We start from the raw sequence: 13,625 nt of genomic DNA, 5'->3' as shown, positions 1-13,625 counted from the left end.
TTTCGGTGTGGACATGGTGGAAACAAGTCACTCGAGAACTAGTCACAATACCAGACGCGTAGATCAAGTGCATAAGTCCTGGGAAGACATGTCGAAATCAGCAGAGTTCCAAAAGCCTTTGTAGCTAAATTCCCTTTTGGGATTGGCTATTTTTTTCCTCTCTGTAAATAACCCTTGTTTAGACTGCACTTTACTTTCCGTGTTCGTTAGATAGGCGCCATGGCGCCATGGCCCATGCCTATAGTAAAGGTACTCATTAAGTCCTATACTGGCACTATAAAGAAGGTGTATTCGCCTTGCTCATAAAACTAAACTCAGAAGTCTCAGAACCGTGTGACTTTAAGGACCGAATCAGAAAATGTTTCCATGAATGAAATGGTCTTATCACACATTTCCCACCGTATACCTAGGAATAAGAAAAACAACACACACGCAAAAAAATAAATAAAAATAAAAAAAAATCATACTCTTGTCGCACCAATTTTATTCCGAGCTTTATGACATATAAATGTGAACCTTGTCTTTTGAATGTTTCGAGCATAAGCATCATTTGAAATTTTTTTTTGATTTGCAGAGTTCCAAGTTGAGCAATATTATCGGAAAAGGACAAAATGCCAATAAAGTACGAAAGAAACCTACCTTCACCTATGTCGGTATATACCTATGGAGGTGTATACCTACTCAGTCAAAGTTAAAAGAAAAAACAATACATTAGTAAAGCTGTCTCTCCCTAAGGAGAACATTAGAGGAAGTAGCAAACGAAGGTAAAAGAAGGAGAAAATCTACACATACGAAAAAAAGATGCCAGTGTTATCACACCAGCATAAACAAGGAAAACAGAATGAGGGCATGTGTCCAGGATAAAAGATAACTTGGGACAGATAAGGAGAGTACGTAAATCTTCTAATGCTTTCAAAATGTCACCTTTAGTATTAGGTGGATTTGTTTTCAATCCGGGTCTTTACTTTCCTCCTGACCGTCTCTGTGCTTTCATGACTCCCAATTATTTATATGAGGTATCCTGTGCCATTGGTCGAATGATAGATGTGTTTCTTTTTCACACCAACCTTTACAATCCCGGTTAAAAGTTCTGGATTACCGAGAATTGAACACTGAGCGAATAAGCTCCTTGAGAAATCTTTTGGTGCTGTGTTTTTGTCAGAAAATTTTGATATTATCTATTTTAGTATTCCCAATTGCTTGATGTTTTTTAGTCTTGATCCTGAGCTCAAGAGCTCAATTTCTTGAATAGTGCTCTGAATTCTAGGAGTAAATAAATACTATTCTACAGAAGTACCTACGAGTTTGAAAGTTTCTCGCACTAAATTCAATGTCCCAAAGCTAATGTGCTTTCAGCATAAACTTTTGATTTCACCCCTGCTCTGTAATGGTGTGAAACCGTTGCAATTTTAATTAAATCGGTTATTACATTTCATTTTTGTCATATTGCAAACCCATACGTTTTATCCAACAGGGTGTTCCAAAAAACTGTATCACTTGCTTTTTCACTGATGAAAAATAATTACTTTATAATAGAAAGTAAAAAAAATCTCACTTAATTGAGAAAGATTATACGAAGGGTCACATTTTGAGAAGCTAAAACATGTTAAAACATTGTAAGAAAAAAATCGGCCTGATAAATGTTCAAGTTTTATCCAACAGGGTGTTCCAAAAAACTGTATCACTTGCTTTTTCACTGATGAAAAATAATTACTTTATAATAGAAAGTAAAAAAAAAATCTCACTTAATTGAGAAAGATTATACGAAGGGTCACATTTTGAGAAGCTAAAACATGTTATAACATTGTAAGAAAAAAATCGGCCTGATAAATGTTCAAGAAAAAAAAAGAAAGTGAAAATACAGAGATCAGAAGTTCAAATGGCATAAGCACCACCTTGTATGAAGTGCACATTGAAACTGGAAAGTTTTCGAATTAAACTTTGGAACCTGCGAAATGGATTTCCATACGAAGCTCTTATTTTAAAAACAAGGTCATTTCTGAAAAAAGACAATCACGTGTAAAACTTTCGTTTCAACACTATGGTATTTAACCTCATTGTGATATGCAGAAGCTTTCACTATAGAGTGACAACAAAACACATCACACAACATGGAAAAAAATGTCCCGTTTAGGGTTTGAACTCGAACCTGCCTCATTCAAAGCTTTTTGGAATGCGAATTTGAGCTATATAGCCCTTCCATTAGGTTCACACAGGACTTAGGTTTGTACTTTGTACGGCCTCCCCAAAAACCACACCGAGCAAACACCGTATAATATACTCGAACCCATTTGTTTTGGCTATAAATTAAAATAACTGGAGACTACATAAGTCTTGTTAGTATTGCATAAAGTTTATTCAGTGAGGAATAGATTGAAGCTCTTCTTTCTCGTTCTTTATTTTTTGTAATAAGGAGAGGTAGCTGGAGTTGTGAAAAAAGTTTCCCAGTTTCTAAAAGTAATATTATTACACTTTTTAAGCTATATTTCAGGAAGATACTCGAACCGTCGTACAGAGCATTTTTGTACATTTAAGTATGTACGAGTAAACGGATATTAGGTATGTTCTAAACAAAATGGAAATTGTCTTCTTGCTAATGGTAGTCTTATGTCTGGAAAAACAAAAGTATTAAGTACTTAAAACTTGAAAAAGGAGAAGATATTTTGCTAAATTTTCATTTATACCCTTCCTCCCTCTCGCACCTTTGCCGATCCTGGTTTTCTTTTACTCCAAGCTCAAGTTTGTGAGAAAAAAAAAAAAAAAAAAACAAACAAACAAACAAACAAACAAACAAAATTGTATGCTCGTATTACCTAGTTCTGTAAGTATAACTAAAATCCAAGACAGACTCAAATTTTTCCTCGGAAAAGTTTAACGATAAAAACATTTGCTGAAAAAAAGTAAGAAAAAATAGCAAGTTAGTGGATTAAAAGGTAATATTTACTAATTGAAGGAGACGTAGCTTACTTTATTTCAGACGCCTGGGGTTTGAGGATAATATTCCATACTTTCATTTCAGTTGGTTACATCTTTACGACTTCTAGTGAGCTTACTTTCATTCGTTATTATGTATGTAGCACTGAATTGCCTTTGGTACTTTGCAACTTTTGCTTAATACACAACCAATTTTTATCCTATAGTGAGAAAGATTATTTGGAATCCTAGTATTTCTAGTGTCACTTAAAAAATCCTTTCATCGAACCAAAGCTTTTCCTCTAATTCCACTCAAGCCGCCACTGTCCGTTGCAAGTTGCAATCTCATAAAATATGTACTACTACGACTCTGCCCGGTCTTCCATCTGTGCTAGGAATGACGTCATACAAATTCACCTGGAAACAAAATGGATTCTAAAAGGAATGGAGAGCAACCCGACAGACATCCGGTGTTGAGGCTCCTGGGATGCTGGAGCATTGGCAACATTGTATTCTCATGAAATGATAACTCTGGCAATGAAATGATAACTCATGAAATAATAACAAAAAAAAAAAAAAAAAAAAAAAACAGTCTTGGAATTTTCATTTTGTCATTCATCATACTTTTTTTCGTCGCATCAGAAGACCTTGCTTCCTCTCTGGGTTTGGCAGAAATCAGAGCCGTGCGAAATATAATAATAATTACATATTCAATTGGTTTTATGCAATAATGAAAATTTTCATGTGAAGAAAGTTGGTAATTGAAACATTTGTAATAGCCTGTGTGGGAGCCGTTACAAGACTAGAAGCTTGAACATGGAAGATGGGGCAGGGGTTCCCTATCCCTAATGTGTTGATGGTGATTGTGATGATGTTTTCTTTTTATGCATAAAGGATCAATAAAGTACACGTCGTAAATAAATAAATAAATAAATAATAAAAAAAAAAAAACAAATAAGGAAAAGGAAGAAATAAAAGAAATCTAACCAAGCTGTCATAAGAGGTACACAAGAAATCTTGAGGCACTAGAAAGACTAGAAGGTGTATTTGCGTTGGTGTCCATTCACTCCAGCATATTGTATTGCAGTTATTGCTCAGGAAGGTCAGATATAGGTACTGATGTTTGGAAGAACTTACAGAGAGAAAAGAAGAACAAATGATTTGTGCCAAGTGTCAATTTTTTTTTTTTTTTTTTTTTTTTGCAATATTTTGGTATTAATTGTGGTCATGAAAGTTGATGATAATACTTACATACAGTCGATCCTGCCTAAGTGGGAATCCAAGGGACAAACAATTTTTTCCCACTTATCCAGGTTTCCCAGTTAAAAAGTGTCCTACTTACGGAGATTGCCATTTTCCTATTCCCACTTATAGAGGTAAATGTGAACACTGGTTTGGAGGAAGAGGAATATGTCATTCAGGGTTACTAGTTTCCTACAAATTCCCACTTACAGAGGTCCGCAGAAGGCTCCGGAACTAGGAAAATGGCAACCTTTCCCACTTACAGAGGCTCCGGACCAAGTATCTAGAAAAAGTAATTCCCACTTAGAGTTTCCCACTTAGACAGGTTCGACTGTATTACCTACAATTACAGAAGGCATTATATTCTGTAGCGCCACACCTGCTAATTTCAAAATTATGAAGCGTCTCCTTTGGCTTCACCACAAAAAGTTTAAATTAAAATTAGCGTAGAAAGAAATGATAAAAGCCCGAGTCTCATAATTTAGATTTTTGACTGAAATGTGCTGATGGGTGTAATAGAGAAGGGAAAAGGAAAAGAGATAAATGGGAGAAATCTGAAACCAAAAGATTTTGTGACGTAGCGGAAAGACAAGAAAGATATTACTCTGCCGTCTCTATCGTCTTGCTAAACTTGAGAACTTGTTTATTAACCACGTAAACCCTCTGTTAATCCCAGGCCTAGACATTCTGTTAACCCAAGGCCTAGACATTTTGTTAACCCAAGATCTAGACTCCTAGACACTTTGTTAATAACCCCAGGCCTAGACCTCGGGACATGCCATTGAAATCTTTATCAAATGAGTTTTAACCGCTAATTTAATTCATACGTCATTTCAGTATCTAACAGGAGATTTAAAATACTATACATAGTTTATTACATAAATAATAGATAATACATAGTAACTACGTGTGCGTTAGAATATAGTATGATTTCGAAACCTCTATAACAATTGTCATTCCGGTAAAGGACATGTCATGTCATGTCCTTTACCACATTCTCGACATTTGTACTTCTCTCCTCTTCACAAGGCTTTTTTGTTTCTCCTATCTGTCTTTGAGCTTTTCCACTTGCTCATTCTTTTATGGTAAAGGACATGACATGACATGTCCTTTACCGGAATGACAATTGTTATAGAGGTTTCGAAATCATACTATATTCTAACGCACACGTAGTTACTATGTATTATCTATTATTTATGTAATAAACTATGTATAGTATTTTAAATCTCCTGTTAGATACTGAAATGACGTATGAATTAAATTAGCGGTTAAAACTCATTTGATAAAGATTTCAATGGCATGTCCCGAGGTCTAGGCCTGGGGTTATTAACAAAGTGTCTAGGAGTCTAGATCTTGGGTTAACAAAATGTCTAGGCCTTGACGCTATTTGAATGTATTTTTTTTTTCTCATCTCATATGTTTTTTTTTTTCTTTTTTTTACACCAAAAATCGACCGCCATAGGCGGCTGGGGACTTTTTTTTTGTCCAAATACGTATTCCGCAAATGTAATAGAAAGTCGTGCGATGTTCACACCAGATTTTTTTCCGATAAGGCGCTGTAAAATGTGAATAAATAATGTCGTTTCTGCGGGGTCTCGGTTATTTTCTATCATGTGATGTAGGTTTTTCCTCCTACTTGACTGCGCCAGTAATATATTCCTTACTCACGATGCCCCTCGTTATTTCTTCTTCCAGTCAACCCGCAGTACAGACTCTTGCTCAGCCGTGGCGCTAAGTCTTCACTACCTGCACATCGTGACGGGGGTCTGGCTTCTCTTCTACACCTACTTCTCTTCCAAACAGAGACCTCCTATCCATTATACGTTGTTCACTTGGCTTTCACCGTTGCCTTTTACATTGGTAAGTTTCTTCGCCAACCTCTGTGGTGTAGTCGTTAGCGCGTTGGACTTCGGAACCTGGAGGTTGGTGGTTCAAGTCCAAGTCAAGTCATAAAGTTTAGCGTAGTGCGTTAAGCAGGAAACGACATTTGTGACAAGCATTTATGCTTAACACAATTAAAATTCCATTTGGTAAGTTTCTTCAAATTAAATTCCTCAATGACTACTGTACCTTACAGGATGGAGCACCAATTGGCTGATGCCACTAGCTCCTCTCACCTATAAAGTTTAGCGTAGTGCGTTAAGCAGGAAACGACATTTGTGACAAGCATTTATGCTTAACACAATTAAAATTCCATTTGGTAAGTTCCTTCAAATTCAATTCCTCAATGACTACTGTACCTTGCAGGATGGAGCACCAATTGGCTGATGCCACTAGCTCCTCTCACCTATAAGTAAGTTGATCCCAACGGCAAGGAAAACCTAGACCCTTGAAACATAGTGTGCCTGAAGGCATGTGATATGTTCAAATCCACTCGACCCCAAAGTTTATGTACCAAACCCGATATTTGCTTAACCGGAGTGTTCTGTTTGAAACTGATGGTTTGAAACGCTGAAGAAGGAGAAGGTTCCTTCCTTCTCCTTCTTCAGCGAAGAAAAATATAAATAATAATGCCTATGAAGAGATATGTATACGTAAGGTTTAGCAGATAGGAGTAAACCCTTCCTAACCAACCTTTTCAAGCTAATAAGATAAGCGAGAATTTGTTCGAAATAAAACGTCAAACAAAAGAACACGAGCAGAGTTGTCCTATACATAGAAAGCTTTATTATCCATTAAAACGGAACTGAAGTGTGTATAGTGGTCTGTAATAGACCGTATAGTTGTATACTCGATGAGCTCCTAGGATCCAACATCAGATAATACAAGGCATAAATAAAGAGAACAAGATAATACCTGTGTGTGTTTTCCAGTTAAATTTACGATTCACCGGAAAACAAAATTCCTTCGGAAAATGTTTGTTTTCTCACCAAACAGCAAAACACACCCGAAAGAAGGGGAAAAGAAAACTCATATAAACTCCTTTATCTTTCTATTACCCTCTTGGAAAAACTTTCACTCTTGAACAAGAAAAAGGAAAGACAAAAAAAGAGGGAGAATTTTCGGAAACTATGCGATAAAGAATTCAAAGGTAAATAAAGTTTTCGTTTTCCAAGGCGGTGCTGATAGAGCACGATAGTACTTTTCGAGAGACTTTATGAGAGAATACGTCATTTAACTGATTTAATTTATTCAGGGTATTCAATTTCGGATATAATGTAGAGGCTGAGGTGTGCAGACAAACGGAATCTCAGACGAACAAGTACCTAATGTGCAATATTGACTTTTTTTTTTTACCGCCTAGCGATTTTAATTGGAAATGTTTACGTCCCATGTAATATGCAAAGATTTCAAAGACTACATTAATGACATAAATATACATAAATTACATTGTCATTGATGGTAGTGTTGAAGGATTTCAATAATCCTGCCTCGTCGTATCGGCGACATTTAAAGGTATCACATACCATGTCTAGCAAATTTGCTAGATAGTCACACTTCCGTAGTATTAATAAATCTGAATAACTAAAATGAATACCAATTCAGAACTGTCTACCATATCTGCTAGACGTGGTTCTTCAGGAAAGAAAAGGTGATTTTTTCAAAATATACTTGGGATTTTGGGGAATTTTCGTGAAATGGGCTTGGTACGCAATGTGATAATCTATCATCATATCATCTATTCGGTCAGTCAGGTTATTTATTTATTTTATATTTACTATAAAAAAAAACTCTTTTTTTTACAAGTAATAAAAGTCGAAAACTAAGAACAACAATACAAAGGCTTGCGATAAAAAGTTTTCCACTTTTTTGTTGTAACTATTTTATTTTCTAGGACTGAAACTTTCACCCTAGTTGTCAAACTTTTTGTTCCTTGATAAGGGCCTTTTTTTCTAGCAAGTGGGCGGGTATTTTGACATGAACTTTTTAGCTCATTTTGTTAGATAGCAGGTCAAACAATTGAAATAACTTTACCCTTTGTACGACCTTCAAGAACCATTTCTACTGATATGTAATGTTGTAATGTGTAGAATGCTCGAATAAAGTCGCATTTCCCTTTCGCGATTTTCATGGTGGTAAGAGTGGGAAATAGAACATTGCCTGGCATTGTACCGTTTCCCTATTATGTACCACCTGAAATTTGCAAAAGGAAAAGATGATCCAACTTTGCTACTTATAACTAAAGATTTTGGTCCGTCAGAACTTTGTTCTCAATATTTACAGTATTTTTTTTTTTTTTTTATTAACATTTATTAAAGTGTGCTAACATAAACATAAAATGTTATATACACTATTTACAGTATTAATCTGCAATTAAATAGGTCACGTAGTAGATCCTCATATCCTGCCAAATATTATGTCTAATGATATGTTTGTATTTCTTTTCTTTCCAGACGCTTTTCATGTTGGGAAGGGTGGGAAATAGAACATTGCCTGGCATTGTACCGTTTCCCCATTACCACCTGAAATTTGCGAAAGGAAAAGACGATCCAACTTTGCTACTTCTAACTAAAGATTGATTGTGGTCCCTCAGAACTTTGTTCTCAATATTTACAAATCAGTATTAATCTGCAATAGGTCACGTAGTAACTCCTCATATCCTGCCAAATATTCTGTCTAATGTTATGTTTCTATTTCTTTTCAGACGTTGTACTTGTGGGACAAAAGCATGTATGAAACGCGCCACTTTTGTTTTCTAAATATTCAAAGAGGATTGTTCTTCACTTTCTTTTGTCCTGTCACCATTTTGCTAATAGTAAGTTGATTAGTAGGATGTAGGTACACTCGTTGGTTAGACCGATACGTGTAGGTTGTACACTGATTTCAAGACTAATTTTCGGTTTCACGGTTTAGGGGATTAAAAATCTCCCATTCGGTCATTGATGAAACACGCCACGCCACTTTTTACTTTCCTTATCCTCTATTGTTCGGTGGTGTAGTGGTCAAGGCGCTCGCCTGGTAAACAGGAGGGCGTGGGTTCAATCCCAGCCGAGGTATGGAATTTTATCCTCAATATAATTTGAGAATTTGACCACAGTAATAGTAGTAGCCCACTGCTGGAGTAAAGGGACTTTTCAGTCCTATTCGAGCAGTATAAATAAGCACTAAGCACTATAAGTCATTGGGGTGTATGGGTAATTTATCCTTTTGTTCTTTTCCTATACATATTAATATAAAACTAATTAAAAGGATGGTGGACAATATTGCCCTCAAAGAACAATAAATATACTCGAACTTACGATACTTAGCTATTGGGCATCAGTAGATGTGTGAATTGTAAATTCCTAATTTAACAAATGGTTGATTAAAAGATTTCTCGAACCTACCAATGTAGGAACCTACCAAGATTCCTCGAACCTACCAAATAACACCATTGTGTTTAGTACGTATGAGTTATACATAATCTACCAATGTAGGAACCTACCAAGATTCCTCGAACCTACCAAATAACACCATTGTGTTTAGTACGTATGAGTTATACATAATTAAGTATGTATTTTGAGGCAAATGAGAAAGCGATCTACGTCTCCAACTTCTGGAGAAGCAAGATCTATTGAGACTATTGAGAGGGAGGAGTACACGGAAAGTAAAGTTGGAGCTACTATCATTTATATTTGTACTATTATTTGCTTCCCCTCGCCATCTTTCGAGTGCCAAGGTACTTTCCTGTTGCTCCCATTCTGTTACTTTTATCTTTATTTGTCGAGTATAGTGGGTGACCATACGTGCAGGAAATACGGTTCCTATTTAGAGGAAAGCGACCTTCTCTCCCTTGTAGATATTTGGATATTTGCTCCGAAATTGTTCGCTGGCTCTGTTTGAATGTATTATTTTTTCTCATCTCATATAGTTTTTTTTTACACCAAAATTCAATCGCCATAGGCGGCTGGGGACTTTTTTTGTCCCAATACGTATTCCGCAAATGTAATAGAAAGTCGTGCGATGTTCACACCAGATTTTTTTCCGATAAGGCGCTGTAAAATGTGAATAAATAATGTCGTTTCTGCGGGGTCTCGGTTATTTTCTATCATGTGATGTAGGTTTTTCCTCCTACTTGACTGCGCCAGTAATATATTCCTTACTCACGATGCCCCTCGTTATTTCTTCTTCCAGTCAACCCGCAGTACAGACTCTTGCTCAGCCGTGGCGCTAAGTCTTCACTACCTGCACATCGTGACGGGGGTCTGGCTTCTCTTCTACACCTACTTCTCTTCCAAACAGAGACCTCCTATCCATTATACGTTGTTCACTTGGCTTTCACCGTTGCCTTTTACATTGGTAAGTTTCTTCGCCAACCTCTGTGGTGTAGTCGTTAGCGCGTTGGACTTCGGAACCTGGAGGTTGGTGGTTCAAGTCCAAGTCAAGTCATAAAGTTTAGCGTAGTGCGTTAAGCAGGAAACGACATTTGTGACAAGTATTTATGCTTAACACAATTAAAATTCCATTTGGTAAGTTTCTTCAAATTAAATTCTTCAATGACTACTGTACCTTGCAGGATGGAACACCAATTGGCTGATGCCACTAGCTCCTCTCACCTAAAAGTAAATTGATCCCAACGGCAAGGAAAACCTAGACCCTTGAAACATAGTGTGCCTGAAGGCATGTGATATGTTCCAATCCACTCGACCCCAAAGTTTACAGTACCAAACCCGATGTTTGCTTAACCGGAGTGTTCTGTTTGAAACTGATGGCTTGAAACGCTGAAGAAGGAGAAGGTTCTTCCTTCTCCTTCTTCAGCGAAGAAAAATATAATAAAATAATGCCTATGAAGAGTATGAAGATATGTATACGTAAGGTTTAGCAGATAGGAAGGTACCTAACCAACCTTTTCAAGCTAATAAGATAAGCGAGAATTTGTTCGAAATAAAACGTCAGACAAAAGAACACGAGCAGAGTTGTCCTATACATAGAAAGCTTTATTATCCATTAAAACGGAACGGAAGTGTGTAGTGGTCTGTAATAGACCGTAATAGCCTGATGGTTTGAAACGCTGAAGAAGGAGAAGGTTCCTTCCTTCTCCTTCTTCAGCGAAGAAAAATATAAATAATAATGCCTATGAAGAGTATGAAGATATGTATACGTAAGGTTTAGCAGATAGGAGTACCTTCCTAACCAACCTTTTCGAGCTAATAAGATAAGCGAGAATTTGTTCGAAATAAAACGTCAGACAAAAGAACACGAGCAGAGTTGTCCTATACATAGGAAGCTTTATTATCCATTAAAACGGAACGGAAGTGTGTAGTGGTCTGTAATAGACCGTATAGCCGTATACTCGATGAGCTCCTAGGATCCAACATCAGACAGCTGACTAAAAATAACTCATTATACAACATAATTATTTATTTACGACTTTTTATTGGTTAGGTATAATTCTATGTACACAAACACACGCAAGAAATTACAAACAAAGGGTTAAATTATTGCCTAGGTGGCCTAGAATAATCTCTACCATTCAACCCTTCATACATGTACAATGTACATTGTATGTATGTAGGTACATAACTATTAGATGTCACAAAGTCAACAGAGTCTTCCCCATGGGGATTAGATTTCAAAGACTACATTAATGACATAAATATACATAAATTACATTGTCATTGATGGTAGTGTTGAAGGATTTCAATAATCCTGCCTCGTCGTATCGGCGACATTTAAAGGTATCACATACCATGTCTAGCAAATTTGCTAGATAGTCACACTTCCGTAGTATTAATAAATCTGAATAACTAAAATGAATACCAATTCAGAACTGTCTACCATATCTGCTAGACGTGGTTCTTCAGGAAAGAAAAGGTGATTTTTTCAAAATATACTTGGGATTTTGGGGAATTTTCGTGAAATGGGCTTGGTACGCAATGTGATAATCTATCATCATATCATCTATTCGGTCAGTCAGGTTATTTATTTATTTTATATTTACTATAAAAAAAAACTCTTTTTTTTACAAGTAATAAAAGTCGAAAACTAAGAACAACAATACAAAGGCTTGCGATAAAAAGTTTTCCACTTTTTTGTTGTAACTATTTTATTTTCTAGGACTGAAACTTTCACCCTAGTTGTCAAACTTTTTGTTCCTTGATAAGGGCCTTTTATTTTTTTTCTAGCGAGTGGGCGGGTATTTTGACATAAACTTTTTAGCTCATTTTGTTAGATAGCAGGTCAAACAATTGAAATAACTTTACCCTTTGTACGACCTTCAAGAACCATTTCTACTGATATGTAATGTTGTAATGTGTAGAATGCTCGAATAAAGTCGCGTTTTCGCAATTTTCATGTTGGGAAGGGTGGGAAATAGAACATTGCCTGGCATTGTACCGTTTCCCCATTACCACCTGAAATTTGCGAAAGGAAAAGACGATCCAACTTTGCTACTTCTAACTAAAGATTGATTGTGGTCCCTCAGAACTTTGTTCTCAATATTTACAAATCAGTATTAATCTGCAATAGGTCACGTAGTAACTCCTCATATCCTGCCAAATATTCTGTCTAATGTTATGTTTCTATTTCTTTTCAGACGTTGTACTTGTGGGACAAAAGCATGTATGAAACGCGCCACTTTTGTTTTCTAAATATTCAAAGAGGATTGTTCTTCACTTTCTTTTGTCCTGTCACCATTTTGCTAATAGTAAGTTGATTAGTAGGATGTAGGTACACTCGTTGGTTAGAACGATACGTGTAGGTTGTACACTGATTTCAAGACTAATTTTCGGTTTCACGGTTACTATAAGTCATTGGGGTGTATAGGTAATTTATCTTTTGTTCTTTTCCTATACATACATATTAATATAAAACTAATTAAAAGGATGGTGGACAATATTGCCCTCAAAGAACAATAAATATACTCGAACTTACGATACTTTGCTATCGGGCATCAGTAGATGTGTGAATTGTAACTTCCGAATTTAAGAAATGGTTGATTAAAAGATTTCTCGAACCTACCAATGTAGGAACCTACCAAGATTCCACGAACCTACCAAATAAAACCAATGCGTTTAGTACGTATGAGTTATGCATAATTATGTATCTTGAGGCAAATGAGAAAGCGATCTACGTCTTCAACTTCTGGAGAAGCAAGATCTATTGAGAGGGAAGAGTACACGGAAAGTAAAGTAAGTTGGAGCTCCTGTTATTTACGTTTGTACTATTATTTGCTTCCCCTGTTTGTGGTTCCAGGTAAACACTGTGCTGTGTGTGGTGACATCGCTCAAAATTTCCTCCCTAGGGTTACCGTTTCTTTTCTCGTTCGACTGGCTGTTCTCCATTTTGTCTCTGGACACCTCCAAGTCCCTCCTGTTTTCTGTCATTTATGTGGGCTTGAATATTCTTCTGGTAATGTACCTATCTTACAAGTTTTTTTTTCCAAGATATTTGATATAAGGCGGGAATCGAACCCGCGGCCTAGCGATTACAGGGCAGACCCGCTACCAACCAAGCTAACTATGCTGGCTCAGCATAATTGGTGATTCTCATGATTTTTTTTTATTATCTCAGAAAAAACTATAAAAATTAAAAAAAATATTGAGACTAAA

The 13,625-nt window shown here is 36.3% G+C and overlaps 1 protein-coding gene across 1 annotated transcript in view; it reads left to right on the top strand.

Moving 5' to 3' along the window:
* Positions 1-13,425, top strand: part of LOC103511064 — a gene marked incomplete at both ends in the record, with an annotated part of 39,986 nt that extends 26,561 nt beyond the window's left edge. The window contains 6 exons of the mRNA XM_026824935.1: positions 5,851-6,015; positions 8,741-8,851; positions 9,666-9,682; positions 10,137-10,374; positions 12,611-12,721; positions 13,270-13,425. Of these exons, the coding sequence (XP_026680736.1) occupies positions 5,851-6,015; positions 8,741-8,851; positions 9,666-9,682; positions 10,137-10,374; positions 12,611-12,721; positions 13,270-13,425 (798 nt within the window). The remainder of the gene's footprint in view (positions 1-5,850; positions 6,016-8,740; positions 8,852-9,665; positions 9,683-10,136; positions 10,375-12,610; positions 12,722-13,269) is intronic.
* Between the last annotated feature and the right edge of the window lie 200 nt (positions 13,426-13,625).

Source organism: Diaphorina citri, unplaced genomic scaffold (assembly GCF_000475195.1).
Source record: "Diaphorina citri unplaced genomic scaffold, Diaci psyllid genome assembly version 1.1 scaffold671, whole genome shotgun sequence".
NCBI classification, from domain to species: Eukaryota; Metazoa; Arthropoda; class Insecta; order Hemiptera; family Psyllidae; genus Diaphorina; species Diaphorina citri.
This window is presented reverse-complemented; position numbering and strand designations above follow the sequence as displayed.